General features: G+C 40.3%; 1 protein-coding gene across 7 annotated transcripts in view; it reads left to right on the forward strand.

Annotated features, from left to right (window-relative positions):
* ELAVL4 (ELAV like RNA binding protein 4) overlaps positions 1-27,124 on the forward strand; it is a 143,064-nt gene that overhangs the window by 79,767 nt on the left and 36,173 nt on the right. For 5 of the 7 annotated variants that reach the window (XM_082686113.1, XM_082686111.1, XM_082686115.1 and 2 more), the window contains exon 2: positions 11,846-12,086. In XM_082686113.1, coding sequence (XP_082542239.1) covers positions 11,846-12,086 — 241 coding nt within the window. Of the gene's footprint in view, positions 1-8,997; positions 9,048-11,845; positions 12,087-27,124 lie in introns of those variants that run through there. The other 2 variants (XM_082686117.1, XM_082686116.1) reach the window with 1 other exon arrangement.

Raw genomic sequence — 27,124 nt, forward strand, 5'->3', positions numbered from 1 at the left:
CAAAAATCCAGAGAAATACATCTATATTTCTTTTTTAAAATATAGAACAATGAAGAAATTGAGGTGAAGGAAAATTAGAAGAAAAAAATAACATGAATTCAGAAGGAAAGTTTGTGTCTAAAAAGAATTAAAACTTTTCAGTGAGATTCTATGCTCTTTCTTTAAATACAGAGGGCTACAGATTTACCACCTGTTTTTCTAACAATATTGCAAAAAGGAGACCCAATGAATTACAAGATGCAGAGTTCATAAAACTAAAGCAAATCTGTCATACAGAGGACAAAGAATCTTAATGGTTCATTGTCATAACAAAGTGTTTGTCTTAAAGTAGACAAATATTCTGATATGTGGTATTTGTGATTTTTTTTTTTTTACCTCTCCACATTGCTTCTTGCTCGTGAGATTTTTAATAAATATGTATTAAGAAGATCTCCGTAGGTAGGAAAGAGAGAGGGAGACGCTTACGAAGCGTGGCGTGGAATGCTGCTTGCCAGTGTCATACATTCATAAGATGTCCTTGAAGATGGAGCACAGAACAGAGATCAGGGAAATTTTGGCAGCTGCAGTTGGGAAAATAAATGGCTGTTGTGTGATTGGGCAGATCCTAAAAGCAGGCTCCTGCTCAAACCATGTAATTAAGAAAAGTGGGAGCTTTTGTCCAAGTGCAGAATGTTCATAATATCAGAGTTTGTCAGCAGGAGCTTCTAGAACGGATCAGTACTTTTCACTCCCTGATCCAGGGAACGGTTTTCTTATAAATCATCTTCTCTCCTTGCTGTCCTCCTGAAGGTTGCTGCCAGGCGATAAGGCAGACTTAGATTGTAACCTTGCTAATACACAGTGATTTAGGTGAAGGAGAGCCCGAATCACAGTCCGTTTCAAGAAATGCGATTTTTATTCGTTTGGGCTCCTATGTGTCCTCTAATGTAGGATAAGAGTGTGGCCAAGGAGAGATCCAGCAGGACAGCTCTGGGAAGGAGATGGAATAATATTTAATACTGTGACTCCAAACTGGTTTGAAGGATTTGACATTTTCTGTCACTTTTAAAAATAACTTCCTTTCAAATTATAAAAGTGCTGTATTTTCAACATAAAACAAAAAGCTTGGAAGATAAAGATAGAGACAAGTATAATCCCACACTTTATTGTTAGCATTTTTATTTTTCCCTCCTATACTGTGCATGTTTATATAATCAAGATAATCAATTTTTTAATTTCACTTTATTCTACATTTATCATATGCATTTTCTCAAGCTGTCAAACCCATTATACACATCATTTTAACAGCTGAAAATACTGGATCATAAAACTATATAATAACTTACTTAGTCATTCTCCCTTGTTGGACCCTTAGGTTGTTTCTGTTTTTTCACTCTTTTAGATACACTTTTTATAATGTATCTTATTTTGCATAATTTCGGTCTTCAAATTTCCAGATTCTTTTCTGAGCTTCAGAATGAATTCTTGGGTCCAAGAATCTGAACATAAGGTTCAGAAAGATTGTGCCCAATTACATTTCCACCAAGGATGATAAGAGAGACTGTTTTACTGCACCTGAAAGCTTGCCAGTTGCAAACCTTGGATTTCTATGTTCTCTGTAAACAAGGTGTCCGCAAATAATTCAAAGATACACTTCTCCCAGCCCAGGCCTGCATTCTCACCAAAACTGATATGATCGAGTCCAATTTTACGCATACCCATCTGCCTTCCCAGGGGGGTTCGAGGATGATTGGTAGCCCCAAACACCTCACTGAGTTAGATGAGGGATAACATTCTCCTATTAGATCAAAAAGTCCTTTTTTCGAATGTATCCTTCTTATTAAGAAAAAGAAGAAGAAGAAAGGAAACAAAAGAAAAGGAAGAAAGAAGAAAGAAATTCAGAGAAAGAAGAAATTAAAAATAAAATTCAAGTGTGATAAAGTAATTTTCAAATTTAAAACTGCCCTATCATAATGATGTTCAGGATTTTTTCAGTAATGAGCATATGGATATAACATGAGGTTGTGTGAATTATCCATGGGTCTAATTTATCGTGGCCACTTATACATAACATTGAATTACTGAAAACCGTTTTATTTCACTCAATATCTTTAGCTTCAAAATGACCCCAAATAATCTCTGTCCTTTAAATTGCACAATTGGAAGAGCCATTGGCATTATACAATTCTTAATAAAGAGAAGGTTGCCTTGTGCAGATTTTTCTAGATACTAACTCCCTCTAATCCCTTTTACTATCATCCCCATCTCCACCCAGCTTTGTTAAGAAAACAAATATAAAATTTCACAATAAAAAATATTTTATTTACATTTCTGAAGAATTTAATCTGAGTGTGCATAAGACAAATTCGGAGATGTGACCCACAATATCTGTATCATGATATAGATACGGAATAACACATTGCTTTGTACAGCTGGATCTATGTGAGTTTGCCCACACTCTGCGTCCGGGAACCAGGCATTTTATAAATAAAAATATAATATTTATGTTTACATGAATTGTGTCATTGGCTATTCATTATGCATCAGAAGATAAGCTCAACTTAGTCAGTCTGGGGACAGTTTTACAAATGACTCATTAACGTTCTTTGTATGGAAGATGTGGATAACCCATCTACCGTCACAACTGGTTCCTGCCGCAGCAGGTGCTCATAGTTTATGATGAGACATTTTGGTTATTTTATCCACAGTAAACATTCAGAGTTTGGAAGCTTGGACGGTTGGATAGGAAAGGAATTGTTTTCCAATTGAATTTCTAATTAGGTCTAATATTTTTGCAGGAAGCCTAAGAGCTTGGCCATGAAATTGCATTTATATTGAAATGAATACATTTGCACTTTTCAGATAATGTCTTTTAAAAAGAAAGCTTATCAAAAGTTTGAAAGCATCTTTATTGGCCATTTTGGAAAAGCGGACTAAATTTAGGGTTCAGGAGGTCATGAGAGAAAGGTCTCCTCGTCTTCATAATGAACTGAGTGGTGATGCCATCCCTCAGCTCTGGAGAGTTTGCTGGAAAAGTCTGTTAAAACCAAAATACCCAGGGGTTTGACTAGGACTGGGCATACCGGAAATCATTTTAGGCCCAAACAGAAGCCCTAAAGAGATAAAGGAGGCCAATATTTATTTGGGAGGGGAAATGTGTGTGATGTATTTGGGGAGGTATATTAAGAACTCAGATTTCTGTGAATTTGAAAAGAATGTCTAAGAGAAATTAAATTTTGATTATGCTTTTCATATCCATGCTGGCCCTGCTATTTTAAGTATTGATGCCTCTTGTTCTCTCCAGCGGCTGCTGATTTTTAAAAAATCCTGACTACCCCCACTGAGAATACTTTTGGCATGCCTGGTATTCCTCTCCAATGAAGAAGATGCTGTTTCAAAGAAGTAATGCCTCAAGCTTACCTCCCTGTTATAAAGTCATTGGTCTAGGATGTAAGCATTTAGATCTGAAAAAGGACATGTCCATCAGATACCAGGACAAGTCTGCATGTATTTCATGTATGTGCTCTTTGGTAAGGAGGGAGAGTCATTAGAGAAACTCTGAAGGGAACTGCTTAATGAAAGGGGTATATGCAATTGATTTTAGTTAATTGTTTATCTTCCCTCCTCTCCCATCCTCCTAACTTGAACCCTCTAAGGGCAGGGACAAAATTATTTTTTTTTCCTGGATTCCTAGAACAATGCCTTGGTCTGTAATAGCATTCAATAAACTTGTGTTGAATGGAACACACTTGTTTAAGGATATGCCGGGAATTTATTACCGCGTAACTTCCTAGAGTAAATAGGTCTTTCAGGTTATTTGTGCATCTACCCAAAGGTACTATTAAACTGTCAGCATGTTTTCCCCAGTTAGAATTAAATATTTTTTCTAGAGCTTTCTAGTTACTCTCCAGCAGAATTACAGAAACTTGGTACAAATGGTTTTGAGAGACACGAGTGCAGTCTTCAGCCAGATTCTACTGCTCCAGGGACCTTTGTGAATCATCACCTGTAATCTGGTTTGGGGGTGGGGGTGTGGGTATATTCCCAAGTTCCCTCTTCCTAGAGTGATCAGGTCATCAATCTCAGCCCCTGCTCCTGGGCCCTATTAATAACATGTGTCTCCTTCCCAGTTGAATCATAACCAGGAAAGCATTGCATTTAGAAAAAAATATTAATCTGAAGGGATTTGAGTGAATTAAAGCCTCTTGAAGAGAAGGAGGGGAGAGTACGGATTTTATGAGCTGATGGACGAAACTTAAAAAATATGAAATTGGGGGGTTGTAAGGACATTTTTAGTATCTTTCAAGGAGCAAGAAGAGAAGTGAGGAATTATTCCTAAAAATAATATCTGTCTTCAGGAACACAGAGCCTGCTATGTAATTTTCTAACTTTGGGGATTTGTTTTTCAGGCTTTCGAAAGGCGGGCGAGTTGCACTAGTCTGGGCTGCACCACCAGTGTCTGACATACTGCGTGTCAGGATTTTATAAGGGTTAAGTGGGAAATGCCTACAAAGAGAATTAGGACTTTTATTTTTGTCCTCATGAATAATTTAAATCTATTTCTTTAATGGTTCGATTCAGTGACTGCCCTTGGTAAACATTATTCTTCATGCTCTCGGGAGCGCTTGTTCTATTACATAAGGGTTAGCCTTTATACATAAATTTTCAAAAGTCCTTCCAACATGGTGAAAGAAAACACCTTTAAATACTCATTAAAATATTGAACAAAGTACGTGTGTGTCTCAGATGCACACACCTGAGACATGTTTGCAATCAGAACATTCTATTAACACCGTTCTCGTTTCTGGGGATGCTGACATTTAGAGGGCGCTGGAGGTAGAAGGGAGAGTGCTTAGGAAAGAAGCATCATATTCCTGTGACCTTCTTAGGTTCTTTTCTCTTGATCCTTTTGCTTGAGTCAAGCATTATGGCCACCCCTCTGCCAGAAAACCAGAAGTTGAGGTTGGCCGTGATGGGGGTAGAAGGGCCCTGCCCTGAGCTTGTGGATGATGAATGTCAGAGTGAATTCTAGAGTGGCACAGGTTCCTGTAACATAAAGTCGGAACCTTATATGTAGTCACAAAGTAAATCCTGAGAGTGTAAAGTAGGTTAAGATGTGTAAATGCAAGACTGTGCAGTATATTATTGGACTGCCATTTTTGTGGAAAATATTAGAGCAAGGCCACGCAGTATGGCTGACAGGATTGGTGAGGGGGCTGCAGGAAGACCTCCGATGTTGTTCTCTGGTGCCTGGGACAGTGACTGTCCTTAGTTGTGAGGAGGAGGACCAGCCCTCAAACCTAGCCTGACTCTCCCCAAATTTGAGCAAATGAAAACCTTGTCAAGACTGAAGGACAGAGGGAGCTGCAAGAAATTCATGAGAAATTCATTTCACCATGAGAAAATTCATGGTGAAAAAAATATTAAAGGAGGCTTTAAATACATTTTCGGAATTTTATAGTGGTCTTGCCTAAGACACTTAAAGGGCCTTTTGGCCGCAGGACATGCTTGCTCTCTGCTCTGACGTGTAGAAACTTCAGCAGTCAGTATTTGTTTGGTTAATGAATTAATGAATTCTGAGAACAAGAAATTATATGAAAAGAATGATTTGGGGAGGAGGGGAAGTTTGGCTCTTTGATTATATTGCTACTCTTAGAATCAACTGGAGGATTTCAATCTGGAGACAAAGGATTGCCGTTCATGTACGTGAAATATGTGTGTGCATTTTTCTGGTGAGAATGAGCAAAGACATTCAACAGGTTCTCAAGGGGGTCCTTGTCAACTGAAGTTTCAGCCCCTCCTCTTGAATGAATGCCTCTTAAAATCTATATTTGAAATAATATCTAAATGTATGCCTGGCATATAATAGGTACTCAGTAAGTGTTCTGTCCTCTTTTGTTATATGTAAAATTGGGATAACTTTTGCACCTTTTTGGCTTGTACTTTACAGGGTTGTTTGAAGGATGTAGTGAACTATTGAGCATGCAAGGGCCTTCATTCATTCAATAGTCCTTAATCCAAACCTACCAGTCGTCAGGCCCTGTTCTACATGCAGGAGATGCTATAATAAACAAAACAGATGTGGTCTCTGTGCTATGGAGCTCAGAGTTCAGGTCACCCTTTTTGTGACCTGTAAAATGCCAGATTCAGTAAGTTATGGAGATAAACATGTCTCTGCATGTCTGTTCAAGTACATTTTTATGATATGGTCACCCCTTACTGTCTCCTTCCAGAAAAGGAAAAGTAAACCCTCATCTAAATGTCCCTGTCTGCTCTGTCACATTGTACGCTGTCCCTATACTCTTGTGTACTCTTGCGTGGAGCTAGGCTTAAGTTCCCACTTCCTGCTCTAACTGGCAGTGTCACCCTGAGCAAGTCATTTCCCCTTTCTTTTCCTCAGTTGCCTCATCATTAAAATTACAGCATTAGGCTCTGTGGTCCCTAATGTTCTCTGATATCTGTCTTGCATGTACATCATGAACTCAGTGAGGGCCAGCTCCTTATCTTTGTTGTCTCCATATCCTGAGGGCCCAACACAAGTGCTTGGCATTCTGAGGCTCTATCTCTATTCATCTAACATTCCCAGATCTAGCCAGAATATAAATAAACCTATTTTTTAATGTGCATTTGACCTGACAAGTCCAGGAAATAGTGTAGCAGATGCCTTGGGTGGACAATAACAAGAGGTGGGATTGAGCAGATAATTAGGGATATCAGGAAGGACCCAGGATTGTGGTGATGGAGATGCTATCAAGGGCTGTTTTTTTCAGTAGCACTCTGAGAAAGATGCTAAGCCCAGTCCCTGCTTCTTACCTCCCTCCACAGAGATTAATGACCCTAAGTGGTGATCCAGCAGCTGCATGTGTGAGGCCTTCCCTCTTGCTTTTGTTGTATATTTTGCTGGGGGAAAAAAAAATTGGTGGGAGGGGTGAGGTTAATGCGTTGAGTGTGAGTAATTAGTCATTCAAACCATTGACATTTACAATGACAGGATTTGAGTGCCTACGTTATTGTGCACTGCTCTAATAGTTTATCCCTGAAATTTTCTGCCTGTATAATGTTTCTTAAAATATATCACAGAAACATAAAAGATTTAATGCAGTGCTTTGTACAACCATTAGAGTTTGACGTCAACTGAACCTCCTCAGTGCTCTATCCTGGATGCTCACTGTAATTCTGTTCTTAATTATGCCATTCAGAAGAGAGAAGGAGGGCAAGTCAGGGGTTTGGAACCTGGTCAGCTGCAAAGTTGGCCATGTGACCCACACAGACTGTTACATGAAAGTACATAGGCACACTTGAGTAACTGATATATTTATTTGCAATGAAAATTGTGCTGTTAGAATATCAAAAGCCTGGAGAAAGAAGTGTTCTGATCTTGCTGAGCCAGCCTCTGTGCTTATTGGAGGGTATGGACTACCTCTGGTTTGCTTTCTATGTTGAGATTACAGGTGTCCTCTCTTTACGATGTATCATGTAACCTTAAAATATTATAGTTTCATTTTCTTGAGTTTGATATAGTTAGATCTTGGCAATTTCTCTTATTTTCCAAGTATGTTTTAAAATCCTCTTCATTCACTTGTGTGTCACATTTCATTCTGACATTTTACATTTGTGATTCTTTCTTTAAGCCTGTCTTGTATCCTGGGATGCACCATTAAGACCAATGAGGGGTCTCATTACATGATGTATATTAACACATTTGCAAGTGTTTCTCAGCTTTAGTACATTTTTTTAAAACATTTTATTTATTTATTTGACAGAGATCACAAGTAAGCAGAGAGGCAGGCAGAGAGAAAGAGAGGGAAGCAGGCTCCTGCTGAGCAGAGAGCCTGATGTGGGGCTCTATCCCAGAACCCTGGGATCATGACCTGAGCCGAAGGCAGAGGCTTTAACCCACTGAGCCACCCAGGTGCCCCGCTTTAGTACATTTTTATTGAGCAAACTCAGTGTGCATGTGTGTATTTTCATCAGTTCTTTCTGAATACACAAAACAATAACTGTAGAATGTGTTCAAGGTGAAGAGAGCTCCCCTCCCGTAAGCCAAGAATGACTTGACCTAATTTATGGGTTTGGTTGGTTGAAGTAGCTCAGTACCGAATGCTGCATCTCATGGATCATTCTTTTCAGAGGTTTGGGCCCAATTAGGGTTCAGATGGGGCTACAGATGGGGCTCAACTCCAGGAGTCAGCATAATTTAGGAAGTCCACATAAGATATAAGGAGATGAAAGCTGGTTGGGGAACTGAAATTACCTTGCTGCAGACTTGGTACTTCCTAGGCTTCTCTGGAGCAGGGAGACCTGTGAGATGTTCACATGGATGAGGTCTGGCTTTCGCAACACACGTCTGTGAGGCAGGCATCCAGTGAACGAAAAAGATGAACCCGGCTCTCAGGTGATCTTCAGTTATCTTGGTCCCATAAAATCTCAGCATGCTTAGGTATGATTTACAGTCTTCTTCATACTCCATCATTAATGCCCCAAAAGCTGCCTCAGTGCAGGATATTTTCTAGGTGTTTGTGGGGCAGCCTTAACAAGGGTAACCTGAGAAAGATGAAGAGCCAGGAATGTGTTCTCAAGATTGTGGGGCTGGCTTGTTTGCCACCACGTCAAAAGGAGGCAGTGTGTAGCCCTGTGGTTCTGCCAGCCCGCCTCCTGAACTGAATAAAGTCTGTTTTTAAGTTCCTTATCAAGTTGGCAGTGCTCCTTGTGTTTGTTGCCTGGACACCTGACTGAGTGAAGCAGTGAGACAACACTGCAAATGGAGACGCAGCTCAGACCCAGGAGGCCCAACGGTGGGGCAGAGCAGAAACCTGCCTCCCCACTAGGAGTTGTGATGATGCTCTACGACATCATCTCCATTAGCATGTGCCTCCCTTGGGCACATCTCCCTCGTGTTTTCCTGGACAGAGCAGCAGAATAGGCTTTGTTTGGATACAGCTTCTATCAATGCTGAGAAGAGCTTGATCTAAGATTCTTCTCAGAAAACCTTTGTTTTCTCCTTGCTGTCTGGACCAGCCTTCCAGAATCTCACAGTTGACCTGAATCTAAGAAGTTCTGATGATGTGGTAAGCAGAGCCACTTAAGTTACTTACATGATGATAAAGAATCTTAGAAGCTCCTCACCTTCCTCAGTCTGCCTTATTCCCCTGACTCCTCTTGAGACTTCTTTTTGGTTTGTTTGTTTCATTTCCCATTTGTGATCATTCAGAAAAGGAAACAATTAGAGGAACATCTACGTAGAGCATGATGAAGAATAATGGTTATGATGCCTCCAGGCATTCATTCTGAAGAGAAACCTTCCAATTACAAAGAAGAAACTGAGGTAGAATATTCAAGTCACCTGCCTGAGATTACATAACTAATAAGTGGTAGGACTAGTCTTAAGTCAGCTACTGCCGTGACTAAAAACCTACTCCTTTTTTACTTTATTACTTCTGCTTCAGTGAGAAAATAAGCAAAAACCCACCAAAATAAACCCCCCCCCCCAAATCTCTGAGTATTGATGAGGTTGTGCAGCAACTGGAACTTTGATACACTGCTGGTGGGAGTGTAAGTTGGTGCCACCATTTAAAAGAGATACTGACAGTGTCTACTGTGCAGAACGGACATATACTCTGACCTGGAAATGGGTTCCCAGGAATACTCCCAACAGAAATGTGTGTTTATGTAAATCATGAGACATGTGTGTAATGCTCAGAGCAGCTTTATCTATTATAGTTAAAAACCAAAAACGACTGAAATGTTTATCAACAGAAGTGGTAAATAAAATGAGATAGTTTCATAATTTCACAAAGGAATTCTCTACAGCAGTGGAGAAGTAAAACCTACCACTATATCTAATGACACGGATGACACCCAGACATAATGTGTGAAAAGACATAAAAGAGTATATATTGTGTGATTCCATGTATATAAAGTTCAAAAGCAAATAAAACTAATCTATGGATTGTAAGTCAGTTACCTTGGGGGTTGGGTTGCGGTGGTGAGAATGATGGCGGTAGGGACACAAGAAAGGCTTCTGGGATGCTAGTCATGTTCTAGATCATGGTCTGAAGGTGAACACTCAGGTGTGAATCGTGTTCTCTTTGTAAATATTCTTTGAGTTGTACCCTTAAGGTTTACATGCTTAACTACATGTATATGAAAGTGCTTCTCCCCCCAAAATTCTCTCAGCAGCCAAATGGTGATAATAATGGAAGTTGCTAGTTGTCAGATGTCTGCTAAACCTTGCTTTCCACATCTATGAGATATAGAGAATATTACGATATGCCTCATTGCCTTTTTGTGAGGACTCAGTGAGAGAAGTCACGTCAGACAATTGGTGGAGTGACTTTAATAAATATCAGTAATGACGAATTACATTCCCGCCACTATTCAGGTGCTTTCTATACCTCATGTCACCACCTTGCAAGACAGGTGGCATTGTTCCCATTTTTCAAATGAGGAAAACTAAGGCTTCTAGAGTTTCAGTCACTTCCCCCAAGGTCATACAGCTGGTGAATGGCAGAGCATGATTCCATTTCCAAAGAACTGGTCAAGGTCAGAGGCGACAGAAGTCCTATCATGAAGGACAAATAAGAAATGTGATAGGATAGAGTGCAAAAGTGGGACTGCTGGGCTACATTTGGGGCCAGAGAACCTGGGTACAGGCCCAGACTCTGCTCCAGTTTCCCATGATGACAGAATTCACTGGATGTCTCTGGAATTCATCTCAAACATGAGAGTTTTGAACTAGATTTTATTTCCTTAAGTGCCTCCTGGCTCTGCAGTTTTATGATTCTATGTTTGTCATGCCACACAGGACCTCTTTATAACCAGGCCCCATGAGCTTACATCCGTTTTCCATATAGAATGTATTATGTATTATGTATTCTAGCTTCATCTTCTCAGTACTTTCCCTGAATCCCATCCTGTAAAGCAGGGCTAATTGCTCCTCTCCTGTATGCCCACAGTCCTCCTGGGAGCCGTTACCTATCTTTGTCCTCAGTAGGCTGTAAGCTCCTTGAGGGTAGAGACTGAGATTAATTCATCTCTTTTTTTTCCCATGCATGCTGCTGGAACAGTTCACACATTTGTGGAAATCTTTGTTTAATTAACTATTTGAATCCAAATTTAATTTAAATTTAAACTGTTTACTTTTCGATTAAAGTGTGAGAGGATAGCCTTGGGCTGTGCTGGACCTAAGGTAGGACCTAGAGAGAGCTCTACCTTTATGTCTTTCATTTTATTTGAGGTCCAGGAGAAGCAGTCACAGAGTGGCTAAGGAGAAAAATTATTAGATGACTTTGTAGCTCCCCAGCATGTGCTTATGAAATCTGAAGTTTGATCAGTGCTTAAGCATCGGTGAAAATCTAAACCCTTCCCATATGGAACGGCCCCACTTAATTTAATGTCATTTTACTTTATGAGATAGTTAATAAACAGGTACTGTATTTGATCTTGTGAGCGTAGCCCTCTATATTTAGTTTTTCAGCTTTAATGGAACTATAATTTTAATCATGATTATTACTTTACATTTTAATTATAATTTGGTGTGGCTTAAGTATACATTTCTGAGAGTGATTGTGTAATGAAAACAGGAATTAGCTTTTCATTAACAAAATAATGGGAGAGTTCCCACTGCATTCTAGTCTGTGTTCAAAATCCATGGGCTGGCCTAAAAATAGCAAGGGGAGTTTAACATTTTGGTTAAAAACATGCTTCTAAATTGGCTGTGTTCACAACCCAGTCTCTTTTGCTCCATCTTGCTTTATCTTGTTCTCTTTCTTTTCAAAACATAAAATAAAATAAAATCTTGAAAGAGACTTTACTTGTGTCTTTAAATTTCATGAGGCTTATTTTTATTATTTTTATTTTTATTTAGATAATTAGCACCATGGAGCCACAGGTGTCAAATGGCCCGACATCCAATACAAGCAATGGACCCTCCAGCAACAATAGAAACTGTCCTTCTCCCATGCAGACAGGAGCAGCCACAGATGACAGCAAAACCAACCTCATAGTCAACTATTTACCCCAGAACATGACCCAGGAGGAATTCAGGAGTCTCTTTGGGAGCATTGGTGAAATAGAATCCTGCAAACTCGTGAGAGACAAAATTACAGGTATGCTCTTCTTCAATATTCAAGGCTTAGGCTTAGTAGCTGTGTTGTTCCATTAGATGTTCAGAACTTAGCAGAAATGCACACAGATGGTGAATGCATCTGAGTGTCTACAGTGTGTATCCTGCATTCAAGGATGACATGGGTACATAGTCATAAACTCACCCATGCGTGTACTCTACATAAAACCAGATTGCAGATTGGGAGGACTGGGAAGCAAATGAGGATGTTGAAACTTCCTTGAGCTTTCCTTTTTGTGAAATAACCCTTTGGTTTTATCCCCTTTTATTCTGAATCAGCCACCCCTTCCCTTTGTTCTATAGTTCTCCGTTCTGCCCTCTGCCCTCCCTGTCCTCCACACTAGTTTTTATCTCTTCCTTTCTTCTCAAGCATTTGGTTTGTGTGTGTCCAGTGTTCTCCCATGTGTCTGAGACAGTGTTTTAAAGGGGGGCCATGGTGAGCTTTGGAAGGAGATCACAACAGTCCGTTGTCCCTGGGGAGAGATAGTCTCTAAGGAGAGCAGATTATTCTGGAATAAAACTACTCCACAGGAAGAAGGAAAAGCTTAATGAGGATCTGCAGTTGAGGTATTTTATTTCATATCGTTTGGTTTGGTTTTGAAGATACTCTTTGAGAAGGCAGAGACTTTTTACTGGAAAGTAAAACAATACCTGATCAACTTCAGTACTTGAAATTTTTAGCTTCTGATTTTTTTCCAAATCGACAACTATTTGTTGAGGACCTCATGTTCGCCAGACACTATAATTCTTTGTGGTAACGTTTCCGTGTAATCTTTTTGGAAGTGAGAATATTTCCTCAGATGACTAACAGCTACATCACAACAGCAATGCAGCCGCTGCACCATGGCACTCTGCTCCCAAAATCATTCGCCCTCAGCTGAGTATTTGGCGTTTTCCAGGACTGACTTTTGTATCCCTTTTGCTGGGCAGATTAGGTGACAAGTAACTGGCCTATCTTAGAAAAAGGAAATTCTGTCATTAAAATAGGAAGATTCATCGCCTTCATTTTCAGTAGGGGAATCTGTGTGTGTTACTCTATGTGTCCTCCAGTTCTGCTTCACGTGCAAATCTGTCTCCCAAATAAATTAAATTACTTTGCAAAATCATAAAACTAAAATGACTGTAGGAAATAAAAGTCACATAACCCTCCAAACATAATTTCCTCATCTATAAAGTTGGAAAAGAATATTGATCTCAAAGGGCTTAATTGTGAGGCTGAAATGAGATACTAGATATATATAGGACCACCTAGCATGGTTCCTCGTGCCCAGTGGTCCCTCGGTAAATGGGAGACGTTATTATTACAGATACAGGTAGTAGGTTACAAGGAGAGCGGCTGAACAGAGACGTTTTACCAAGGTTTCCAAATAGGGCCAGGGCTTAGAGGATCTTATCTGAGTACGCTGGATCATCTATCCTTTAACAGAATTGCCTGCACTCTCAGAAAGCCAATGTTTAGATTTCTGAATAATCTTTATATAATAGGATGATAATTCAAACAAAATTAAAATCAGTTAACCATATGATTCTTCCTCCCACTCCTGTATAGAAAATGTATTTTTGGTGGAGCCTTACCTCCTAAATAGGGACTCTGCCAGCTATATTAGTGAATGTTATTAATCACCTTTTCAAAAGAATTCCCTTAGAACTGTAGTGAGATTTTTGAAAAGTACTGATTCATGGTGTTGTTCCTTGTTTTCTAAAGACACATGTTTAAACAAGCAGATTCCTTTACTGAAAGAATGCTAATTTGGTAGTTCACCGAGTGGATTTGAATAGGAGTGACAGCTTCGAAGACAGCCTTTAATTTGGTATACAAAACCAAAATTGTCAACTTTGGTTTGTTTAGCACCCTCTCCAGCACAAGCAGAGACATACAGTAGCATCTGAGCTTAAAGAAGAAGCTTATGGGTTGAAAGCAGAACGATAATTCAGGCATAAATTTATAATTATGCATTTTTAAAATTTCAGGCAAAAAAAAATTTTTTTTTTATTTGCAGAGAACTTATGGGAACGAGGCAAGGAAATATAGAGAGACCAGAGATATTTGCCCTCATTTGGTAGCAGTGTTTAATAAAAGTAGAACTTGTGGTTGTAAAGAGCGCTTATTAAATTCTTCATTTACACTACCTAATTAATTCTAGCATTTTAAATTAACAGTGAAACTGGTCCCTGCTGTACCATTCCATAGATGCAGCATATTTCCTCCATCCACCAGTTGTTCAGGTTTAATTGACTACGCTAAAAGTCAGAGAAGGAGGGAGAGATAGGGCTGTGGGGAGGTGGGGAAGGAGTGAGAATTGCTCTAATGGAAGACCCTCTGAGGCCTACACTTGGTGGTAAGGGATAACACAGGCTGGGAGAGGTGAGGTGTAACGCCAGCCAAGTTGAAAGGCTGCTGCTGGTGGTTCAGAAGTCAGGGTGAATGACATCATAGGTATTTTTGTTGCCCTGATTTTTAACATCCCAGTCCCCACTTTTCCTCCAACACCTCCTACAGATCTCAATACATCTCGATCCTGTGAAGTTTACAAGGAGTTCTAAATATCTAGTGGGAGGAGTGGGGGGTGGGAAGTGGCGAAGAGATAAGAATTCAAGATTAAGATTTTCCAGCCCCAGCCACTCCCCAAGAGAATGGATTCCCTTAGAAGGTACCGGCTTGTCAAATTAAGAGAAAGAGAGACACTGAGAGGAAGAGGAGAGAGAGACTTGTTGTGGATGGTGTTGCATGTAGACTAGGTTCCCGCCTGGCTGTGGGTTATCAATGAATGCTCCATTTGAGAAGACATAGAGCGAATTTGGGCATGGACCTAAATGTTTGGTGCTGAGGACATGATTGCTATCATTTATAAAGTAGTTAGTCTATGCTAGGTACTTGATAAGCACTGAACATACCTTATTTGATGTCACACCGAGAACAACCTCCATCTTCTTAGATGAGGATGCTGAAACTGTGTGAGGTCAAGTAACTTCTCCCAGCAGCACAGGTATTACCAGGTGGTGGAGCTGGAGTTCACCCCCAGACTGCAAAAGCATGATCTTATGGGGAGGTACGAGCAGGATGCCCCTGCGGGTGTTGAGGGAAGACCCCTGCCTAAGCCTCACCCCATAACCCAGTGAAACACTGTGAGCGTCTGAGTAGTAGTTGCTGACCACCCTCTGGAGATTCTACCTAATGCACCATGGCTTTCAACTAGACTCCTGTGTAGAACAGGAGGCAAAGATAACAATATTTATCATCCTCTGGGGATACAACTCAGCCTTCAGAGTAGAACCAAATTTACTGAAAGTGCCAGGTTTGAGATTCTGTTATAGTGCTTTTGGACATCTCTGTTACTTATCTTCTCAGAGATATTAGATTTTCTTTTTCCAATTGGGAAAGGACACTTATCAGGATAATCTAGGTATCAGGGAGAGAAAACATATCTCCCAAGTTGCTTTTGTGTGCAGCTGCAGACACATGGTGACACCGGAAGCTATGTTCTTCCTTTTACTCCTGCATCCACCTGCAGGCTCTGCTACTGGAGAGAAAGGGAAGTGTGGTACGTAGTCCACAAGCTTCTGTGCAACCTAGAAACTCAGGCAAGAAAACGTCAAACTCCTGGTAGAAATTATGTTATTCCCATGAACTGTAGAGAACTGAATTCGTTTCTAATTTCTAATCCTGTTGCCTTTTTGGTGTTTTTTTTTTTTTAAGCTTGGAGATTGCATTACAGATGCTCAGTATTTTAGGGGAGGAAACATGGCTCAGGCAGGTTATAGTTAGGTGGCTCAGGGAATGTTTTAAAGCCAGCAGAGCTGGAATGCTAAATTACATTTTAATAATAATAATTTTTAATAATTTGCCATCACCCTCTCCAAAAGGAATAGAATAAGAAGGAAAAAAGTAACCAAAAAAAAAAAAAAACACAGATATTAATCAGTGTACAACAACAAACGGTTTGATCTACCTATCTAGATTGTATGATTATTTGCCTCATAGCAATCAAAAAGAATTATATTTTTTTACTTGATGTTACTCTTCATGTGCCCATGCAGTGTAGTTTTTTATCCATTTCAGGCAAGTGAGAGCTCTGAAGGGAGGGTTTTAAAGACAGAGTTGTTCAAACTAAACGTTATCCACGATAAAGCTGAATATATGGAGCGACCTGGACAGACTGTAAGGACTGTAGGTGGTTGATAAAAGGTGAGGTTTCTGTGTTAGCTGGAGCTACTGGGAGAGGTTTGAAAGATAGGGTTGGGATTTAGGTAGAGGGAAGGAAACCAGAGGTATAGTGCTAAAATTCCAGTCTAAGAACAAAAAACTTTTTTATTTTTTCATGCTTTGGACGCAGGAAATAGAGCTGGGACATACCTCTTTGGAAACAGCGATCTAAGATAAAGCAGCATTGCCAGATGAAGTTTAGCATATCAAAGAATGAAGCCGGTTAAAGTTGCATCCCAACAGGCAAAGAACATTTCCTAAACCTCACCTTTAGCCCAATCTTTTATTTTTCTTTTCTTTCTAACACATGTCTTTGGCTTAATTAATGTTATCATTCAGTGGAAAAAGCAGAACAAAGCAAAAGGACCCTTCACTACTGTGGACATCAGGGTGAATAATGCTTTGCACTACTTTTATATCTGGAATCACAACTCTGGTTAAAGGAACCAACTCAGTTTTGATTTGTGACACGGGGTAACTTCTGTTCTTTTTCAGATTTGTGAAAATGCTATTAATCCCATGTGTCCCTCTCCGTAGGTGACACGTAGAACATGGACTACAGCAGTGAGGCGTGGGAAGGTGTGTTAGGGCACCAACACACGCAATGCATTGCATGGAATACATTCTCTTGGGTTGAAGATGGAAAGGAGAGTGAGGGCTGCAGATTGCTTTAGGTTACCTCATATAATTTCAAGGAACTGGACAGACTTATAGGACAGTATGGGAATTTGATTAACTTATTTACTTATTTGATTGACTTGATTTACTTCTGAGGTAACTTTATAAAACAATAAAAAACCCTGAAAAATTCTAAAATATGGAAGTTCTTTTAATTCACTCCTAAAATTTGAATTCAACCCTAAAGTGAGTTATTGGCATACTTTCTTACATCACCTAGCAAAGACAAATAAAAATTTGCATTTGGAAGCAGCTTTTTTTATGTTCGTGTGTGCCTTATGTGTGTTCTGGGCACTATATTCGATGCTTTACACATAGTGGCTCATTTAAATAGTAAATTGAAATTTCTTGGAGACTCATGATAATAGCTAGTGTCTATTGTGCACTTACTGTATGCTAAGCATTGTGCTGAGATCGGTAGATGGAATTTCATGTAGTCCTCAAGACAGTTATTTCACAGATGAAAAAACTTGGATTTAGGAATGATTAAGTAATTAGTCCAAGGTGACTTAGCTTCCAAGAAGAGGAGTTGGGACTTGAACCCAGGTCTGTCTGACAAATTATGAGATGTCCAATTTATAGTTTATCTCTGGCATTTTCTCTGAAATTACTCAACTGACTTCTCCCCTTTACAGACCAACTCAGCTTTTGTTACTTAGGGAATGAAAACTTTTAGTTCAGGGAAAACCTAATTAGAGTTCAAAATCTTTTGTTTTGGAAAAGAGTATACTATGCATTAAAAAAATAATAAGTACTAGTGTTTTTTTTAATTAAGCAGGTCACTGCTTACCTGAACGAGGAAGAACAGACTTAGAGTGGCTTTTAACTTCAGATTTTCTTTCTTCACAAAATACTCTTCACTGTGTTCACCTTTTCTTTCTTTTGCAAGCCCTGTATTAAAATGGATGCTGCCTTAAAGTTAAGCATAGTTAAAACCCAACCTCAATTATGCATAATCCAAGAAAATCCCAAGATATTGATTAGCTAAATGAACTTTTTTATACGCACATCAGAGGAATATCCATTAGTGATGGGAAGGGTAGAGGAAATAGTAGCATTTATCAGCACATTTTGTTGCTGACTTGGAAAATGTGCTTGGTACAGTGCAATGTGTCTCTTGAATTCAGAGGAAGATCAGGCAGATTTACATCTGTCATTTAATTTATCATCTTCCTGCAGTCTTCTTATATGTATTCCACAAAGAAGAATGAAAGAATTTTGATTTGATGACTTGGGGAAGGAAAAGGATTATTGTTGGGGTGAATGGAAAACAGTTATGGAGAAGATTTGGCAGCCTAGTGGGGTTACACAATGGGAGAATAGGGGTCTCTCTTAGTAAGGGGAACTTGGAAAATGTCAGAATGTTAAACGCAGACAGTAAACCATGTAATTACACACCCGTCAGAGGCAATCAGAGACCTCCCATCCTTTCTAATTAGGATAAGTTGGCAAAGTGGAACTGTGAGGTTTAGAATTTGTACAGGTACATTCTGCTTCTTTCTACATAATTCTTTTCCCAGGGTGGCAGTAGTCAGGATTACGAACCAGGTATGGTTTCCTTTTGCCCCCTGGCTGTCTTCCCCTTCATCTTCCTTTCCATATCAGATGGTTCTGCCCTCCTTCCAAACTCAGATAACCGTAGGAAAGTATTCTCATATCCCAGGAGAGTTGTCTCAAAGGACTTTTTACCTAGGATGTGAATCAGGCCTGGGTATTTTAAGGATTTTCTATTTCTGTACTTTAGCTGACTATTTGGTTCGTAGGACCAATTCCCTGTTCACCCAGCCTCCTCTCCTTCCCCCAGTACATACATAGACACACCCCACACACATTCCCTCCCTCCATCCTTTCCCTCCGCTTCTCTGTGTGACCTGGCTGATTGAGACTAGGAACTAAGGAAGAAGGTAATGTCAAGCTGAAATTTCCACACATTATCTAAAAATGTAATTCATCAGCTTCAGGGTAGGAGGAAAGTGCTTTCTGAAATGTGTTAATGGGAAATTCATTTTTTTTCTTGTCTTCTGGGAGGTGTGGCAGGGTGATTTCTCTTTTCAGTCTGCCTTCCCCCACCCCATTCCACATCTCCCTTACTGCTCTTAACTGATGAACTCTGTATCTGTCTTTATTCCTTGTAAGAACTAAAGATCTTTAAGTTGCCTTTTTATTTTTTCTACCGTCCCCAAATTGAGCTTTGATGGAAGAAGATATTTCTAGTTTGGAGAGAAGATAAAATTCAGATGGAGACCATATATTTATATAAGGCTTTTACATTTGTAAAACATTTTCAATCAGCCAACAGTATTTATTTAGTGTCTGTGCTCTCAGACCAAATAAATGTTATTCCCTTTCCCTCTCTTCTCTTAAATTCTGTATCAGGGCCTGTGAGGAAGCCAGAGAGGATAAGGCCTAGTTTGTGCCCAAATGTTGCTGCTAGCAGGGCAGTGATGGGGGAAGTCAGGACAAATTATGGGGCCCTGCGGCAGCCTACAGCTCTGGAAGGGGCTGGGATGCACATCACTGCACATCCACCTTTGCTGTTTTATGGAGGGTTTTGTTTGTTTTGTTTTGTTTTTCACCAAGGTCCAAACTCATCCTCCCTGAACTTGGCTATTAATTTCATTAGCACAGGAAGACTCATAACAATACAGTGAAGTTGAAGTTTTGATGGAATGCCTGCTATGTGTCAGCTACAGGGTTAGGCATATTATTCTATGTCTTTTGAAGCTTTATGTTAGTTATAGATGATCAGTCGTATTATCCCCATTTTATAGATAAGGAAGCCAAGACTTAGAATCTGTTAGCTGGAAAGTGGGGTTAGATCTGTCTGACTGAAAGTCTATGGTCTTTTATCTTATCACGCTGCCTCTGGTGAATGAATATGAAGACATCAGCTATGAGTGTTCAAAGAAGAAAAAAAAATGACAGTGGGCTGGGGATCTCGGAACAAGTGTCAAGTAGGAGTGAGCCTTGATCCTGGTAGAGAGTAGGTTGTGGGAGACCAGTCCATGAAGAGGAAGCAGCTGAGCCAAGTTTCAGAGACCTCTTCAAGGGGTAGTGAATAGAACAGCCAGGACTATTCTGTGGGTAAGTGTAAGTGCCCCTTTTGTGCTGATGAAATAACTGAAGCTCACATAGGGTTTAAGTATGTTAAGTAAGTTATCCAAGGTCACAGCTAATAAGTGGTGGAGCTGAGATTTGAACCCAAGTTTGTCAGACTCCAAAGTCTGTGTTTTTCTACTTTACTAATAAATAAGCTGACCTAACACAGAAGGAGGTGGACAATTTGCAGACTCCCCATGGTGTCTATGATTTGAGAACCACCGTTTATCTTGCTGAGGTCAGGTACATGTTCTCTCAGTGACTGTTTTCACCTCCTTCAGTTTCTAGCTGACCTCTGAGTTTGGATTTCTGCTTGGCCCTTGTTTTGTGGTTGTATGTCTGGTGATCTGTGAGGTCCCATTACCATTAAGTGGATACAGCTACTTAGGGTAATTACTCTAATTCCTGTGGCTGCTAATGGAATTTCTTATCACAAACATCTTGAATCAGATTAAGTCATTTTATTGGTGGTATGGCATAAAATGTACACTTAATAATCCCCGATATTTACCATTTGTGTTTGTTTTCAAAGGCTTTTACTTTTAGTACTTCTCTGACCCTTTTGAAATAGCCAATATGGATAATGTCTATACTTTACAAGGCCAATGCAGCCCAAGGAAGACTTGAGTCAAGAGCACTTGGCTTCTTATTTTCCTCTCTCTTTCTTCTTTCCTTTTTTCTTTTCTTTGCTTAGTGCCTGTCCTGCCCCCTCTTTTTGCCTTTTTATTTACTTACATGCCATTTGATTATAAAAGAATTTGAATTGGCTTTATAAGATAATATGGAAAAGAGCTAGAATTAAAATAGCCATGGATTTTTTTTTTTTTAAAGCAAGGTAGAGCGAAATATGTGTAGAATGAATGGAGAACCAGAAGGAAAATTAAATTAAACATGGCTAGGGTACTTGTCCGAGAAGTAACATACCACCTAGCCCAAGTTTTCTTGAGATCAAGGAAATATAGATGGTGACATCCTTGATCCCATTGTTAAGTGTAAGCAGGATCCCAGCCCTCGCCTCCCCTACCCAGATCCCAGCCGCTCCCTCTTTCCCCCACACTCACAGTTAGCCCACAGAAACCTCTGTGGATACACGTGCCAGCTGTATATAATACAGGGTGGGATATGAAGTCTGAAATCACATACATAGTTTTCCCTTCCTCATCTTTCTTGCTTGAACCCATGTTGGATTGATTGACATTTTCTTTTTTTCTGACCAGGGCAGGCAGTGACAGAGAGAAGTGGTCTGAGTGGAGTACCTGTTTTCACTGTTTTCATAAATTATGCGCCAAAGGGGGTGTTCTGAATTGGGCTTCCGTTCTTGCTGCCCTGAACTGAGGTATAACCAGCTTCTGGTTTTCTTCAGTCTTCCCCGTTGGGTCAAACCCTGAGTCTAGACACATAGGCACTTCAGGGCTCTGCTTCCATCTCCCTGGTAAGGGTTGGTACAGTCATTTCTGGCAGGTTCCCCATTGCCCTGGACTCTGAGCTGGAGAGCAAACAGGAGAATCAAACATTCCTTTCACTTCCCGGGTCCTGATCTTGCAAACTGGAAGTGGTCCTCAGCCCTTTTCTCTTCCCAGTGCCGCTTGCTCTCAGTGGAACCTTCCCAATGAGACAGACCACACTCTAAGTACAAAAGAAAGCAGGGACGCCTGGGTGGCTCAGTTGGTTAAGCAGCTGCCTTCGGCTCAGGTCATGATCCCAGCGTCCTGGGATCGAGTCCCACATTGGGCTCCTTGCTCAGCGGGGAGCCTGCTTCTCCCTCTGCCTCTGCCTGCCATTCTGTCTGCCTGTGCTCGCTCTCTCCCCTTCTCTCTCTCTGATAAATAAATAAAATATTTGAAAAAAAAAAAAAGAAAGCAAACGTTACCCCAGTGTGCCACACTCCCCAAAACACACACACACACCACAAATGCTTCCTTGTCAGAAATAACAGACATAGTACAGTGAACTAACCAGCAGACAGACATCAGTGGAAGTCCTACACCATCCCACAGGTCGCTCATGCACACGCTGAATAGGTATGTGCCTGGTTTTGAGTTAGTCACTCTGTCCCTGTGGACCTCCATTTTCTCACCACACAGTAAGAAGACAGATCCTTTCCTTACCTTCTTTGCATGGTACTTGGCATTCAAACCATCTGACACAGGTGGGGGTACTTATAAACTGAAGCAGTCTATAAATGGGAGAGGACACTTGTGTCTCACAAGCCCTCCGTCTTCTCACCAAGTGCCTACCCCAGGGCCAACAGATGGAGAAGGAGAGAAGGAAGGAAAAGTAGATATATTCCTGGTTCAGTTCTCAGTTATGTAATTCCAAGGAGGAAGTAGGAGATACCATATGAGAAGGCAGCAGAGTGGAATGGGACCTCACATTTATTAAGCACCGCTGGATGCCAGTTGCTTTATGTTTGTTAGCTCATTTAATCCTGACCACAATCCCAAGAGGTAAGAGCAGCCCTGTTCTTGAGATGAGGAAACCAAAGCTCATGTTGTTTGAAGTGACTGACCACACTGCCTGTGTACCCATGTCTATCTGACCACATGCTGCTGCCAGTGGGATCAGGAGACCTTCACAGAGAGGGCTCCTCAAGTTCTTGCTGTTTCATCCTGAATCTTGCTTGTGGCTGTGTAGGATGTATTCCAGCAAACCTCCGAAATAGCTGCAGTAATAATGAACAACAGTTTTCTGGTTCTGGAAGATTGTATATGAAAGCCTTCAGTTCAATATTTTGAAAATGCCAGGATGATTTCTAAGATTCTTTTTAAAATCAAGCCACCTTTCTGAGTGGCAACATGATAAAATGGAAGATTCCACCAAGTTCTCATTCTAGCTATATGACTTTCGGTGGATCGAATCGTTCCGTGCCTAAGATTGTTGCGCATAAAATGGAGATAATAACACTGGCACTTTCCACCTTACTGTGTGTCGACACGAGATGAGCTGCTAATGTGTTGGTAAGCCTTTAAAATGCTATACCAATTCAGGATATTACTATGGTCACCTAGAAGATAGGATGTTGTAAGCAGGGGATTTAGGAGGGTAAAGCAAATACTAAGCCCCTTGGGATAAGCTAGTTTTGCTCTCTAGTCTGCTTTCCAGATGTTTTGTTCTGTTATCTACATGCATCTCAACAAAAGCTGATTAACTCTCTCAGACATCAGTGTCTAACTGTTATTAATGCTCAAGCTGATCAAATTACAATGCCACAGATCCTACTTGTGCTGTTAATATTAGATTTTGGATTCCGGTCTATAATGAATGATTTTTCCTCCGTGCATTGGAAAAATTGGTTAGCAGGGTTCATAAGAAAGTTTAATTAGCAGGCTGTTTGTGAAAATAGTGGTTGTGAGTCATCACTCAGAATGAACTAACATTTCTCAGGACTGAATTTGTTCTTCTGTTCCTTGAACAGCCACATAGGATCCTTGTGTTTAGGAAGCTGGTGTCTGCATGCTGCCCACTTGAACTGCCCGTGTAATAAACTAATAACAAAAACAGCCCATTTTAAATCCCAGAGAGGAAGAGGAGGTGTAGGGTATTTGTGTACTTGTGTATTTGTGCGTGTGTGTGTGTGTCTTCCCAGGGAATGTCATGCACCTACTGTAATCTGGAACTGTGCTAGGCAGGATAGCCCAGTAATGAAGAGCGACACCGCTTGTGTTAGCATCCCAGCCTTACTACTTACTAGCTGTGTAATAGGCAAATTCTTACCCTCTCTGTGCTTCAGTTTTCTCATTTGTAAAATAGGGAGATTGATAGGATTATTTTGATTATCAGTACATACAAAATACTTAGAACAGCACCTGGTGTGTGGTGATTTAATTCATACAGCTGTGCTGTAAGGTGTAATAATAATTAACCCTATTTTACAGGTGAGGGAACAGGCTCAGAAAAGTTACGTAACTTGTCCAAGGTCACACAACTTCCAAGTGTCAGAGCAAGATTGAACCCATATTTGTTGGTCTGTCTCCTCATCTGCAGTACTATATCGGCTCCCAGGGTCATGTGCCTAGTTAGTTAAGCATAGATAACATGCAGGTGTGCTCCTGTATGTGTACACCCATACATGTGTGCTCCTGCTTGGGTGTCCATGAGCCACATGCAATTATGTTTTGTTTTATCCTTGGGTCTTTGGTTCTCTGCATGAAACTCTTTGAGTGACTTTGTGCTGACCACTGATACATCATGAGCTAGAGATCAGACCTGTATGACTTGTACCAACATGAAACTACGTCTTCAAATGTCTGATCACCTCCCCGCTATGTGTCTCTGTCCTGTGTCTAGATTATCCCAGAGACGAGTCTGTGTGATGTCTTCTAAGAAACGAAATCATAAGCTGTTACAGCGAAAAGAGACTTTAGAAGTGCTCTCTGGCTTGGTTTCTTTTTTTTTCTGTGAGCCCCTCTGGTATCTCAGGAACTATAGCTCAGACCATGGGCCCAGAACCCCCAACTCAGGGTAATTATATCCTGAGGCAGTATTCATTCCTGTTTCAAAGAGTAATGGTCTTTTGGGAATCTCTTCTGAAAGTCTTTCCCAAACATGTTTAATAGATGATTTTTTTACAGAGAAAGACATGACAAGAGAGGGAACACAAGTGGGGGGAGTGGAAGAGGGAGAAGCAGGCTCCCCTCTGAGCAGGGAGCCCGATGCAGGGCTCAATCCGAGGACCCTGAGATCATGACCTGAGCTAAAGGCAGATACTTAATGACTGAGCCACCCAGGCACCCCCATAAGATTTTTTTTTTTTAAGAGGTTTCGTGACCAAATGAGATTGGAGGAATGGAAGTGAACCAAGTTAAAACGGGGTTTCTTTTTATCACTACTTCTTTGAGTCTGTGCTAATGTGCATTATAAATCTTAAAAGGAATGGTATAACATATAACCTTTCCCTTGGAACATTTACTCTCCAGCATTTTATGGACTTTTGTTCTAAGCCAGGAGGGAGGGATGGAGTTCCATTAGGGATAAGTTTGCAGGTAGGAGGGAAGGGGGCAATTTGGGACAGTTCTACATGATGACCTCATTTCTTTTGTTAAGAAAGAGCTGGGGTCCTCTTCTGTACATGGGTGGGCAAATGGAGGCCTTGGTGTCCTAGAAAAGTCTTACTAGCTCCCAAGAGAAACCGAAGGTGGTGCCAGATGGATCCATCTCTTCAGCACCAACGCAGCCCCATCACGCATTAGGCATTTTTTGCGAAAGTCGCTGAATACTGAGCATGTTCTGGGCACGATTTAAATCTTGAGTTCATTTGGTTTTCTGACTGTCAGGGTGACATTTCATTTTCCATTGCCCAAAAGAGCTGAGCCATAGAAGGTGTTTACCTTTTGTAATTCTCACACACATTCCCGGGCATGCCTTCATTTTCACCTCTCTCGGGTACTCGACTCAGCGTAAGGAGGCTGGTCACACTGCCACAGTATAGCCATTCCCTGATGAGCCTTTAGCTTTAAAAAGAAAAAAAAAAAAATCAAAGAAGATGACTTTGCTCCTTAATTCTTACTTTACAGGCCCATTTCTGCATGAGTCCTTTGTTTTTGGTTTTTATTTCTTGATTTTGGTCTTATTATTTATCTGAAAACTGAATAGTAAGGAAAAGGGAAAATGCGCTTTTCTTTCTTGTTTCTTTTCTTATTCATGGATCTGGGGAATTTCTCTTTTAACATTTGTTGGAACTGAACACGGTCATGAGCTTCCTGTCTGGCACTTTACTATCAGTGAACTCCTTGATAATAGGGATGGGGTACTCATCTCTGCATTTCACAAGCTCTTAATGGTAAGTCCAAGGCCAGAGAGCCCCAAGCCCATTTCAGAAATGACATACCAATAAAGATCCTCAAAGTCCTTCTCCAGCTCACATTTGACATACTAGCTTCTCTCTGCACAGACAAGTTATTTATCTCCTTCATCGAGAGCCATGAATTTTCTTTTACTTTGGATAGAGGCAGTTTTAATAAATTTATATTCAGTTAATATTTATGAAGCATCTACCTGTGCCAGGCCCTCTCACATACTTTATCTCATGTAATCTAAATCCCAACATGATATCAGGAGCCTCCACACATGCTTTATACAAATAGTGTCTGATGGGAGTTTTGGAAGCTGTTGTCTTTAGTGTTAAACAGCACTTCCTTTCACCCACAGACGTTTCACCCACAGACAGTCTCATTTTGCCCAAAGGCTAATTATAGAGTATGTAATTAGTACTAACCTGATAACTTTTTCTACCTCTTCTTCCTTTGTTGCTAGACCGTTGTCTAACATTGGCTGCATTTCTGGAATCACCTGTGGGTGCACGTCCCTTCTGGGTGGCAAGTCTTGTCTGTCTGACATCCAGACCTTTTGTTTTATGTGAGAGCAAGCCAACGAAAAATTAAGAATTCTGGTTCATTTCTCTGGCTAGCTGGGAGTTTGCCAAAATCCTCCTCTTTTTGTTTCAACCCTCATTAAAAATATGTTTAAATGTTTGACTATTCTTTCCTGTCTGTAAGAATATTTTGCACATAATGTAATTGAATGCTGCTTCGATTAAGAACTTTTCACTGCCCCAGGGTCATCAGTCTGAACACTTCTCTTTGTGTGATAGATGCTGAGTGTGAGGTGGTTGTCACTGAGGTTTCTATTATCCCTGGCACATTCCCTATTTTTTCCTTTCAGCTTTTTTTTTTAAATGAAGTACTTGATACTGGCTTTTTATCTTATGAATTGCCTTTCTTTCCTGAACAGACAGAAGAAAAATAGGTTCAGATTAGTTTCATTTTGTTATTTATTGAGGTTTATTATTGAAATATATATATTTGAAGATCTGTCACTTGGAGCAACTTATTTTAAAGGACAAACCAAAAGAGGTTAAAAAAAAAATCCTTTGAGAATTTGTTGGTTGGCTTTCTTTTTGGAATAATGTAATTTTGTAACCGGTCCTTCTTGTTTTGGGAACTGCTGGGAATCATTGTATATACTTTGTGCGTTTCCATGTGCCTTACCCTGGTAACAGAGGCTTTGTTTCACCTTTACTTTAACAGTTTGGTTCTGTATAT

The sequence above is a fragment of the Mustela nivalis genome (assembly GCF_964662115.1).
Source record: "Mustela nivalis genome assembly, chromosome: 10".
Lineage (NCBI taxonomy): Eukaryota > Metazoa > Chordata > Mammalia > Carnivora > Mustelidae > Mustela > Mustela nivalis.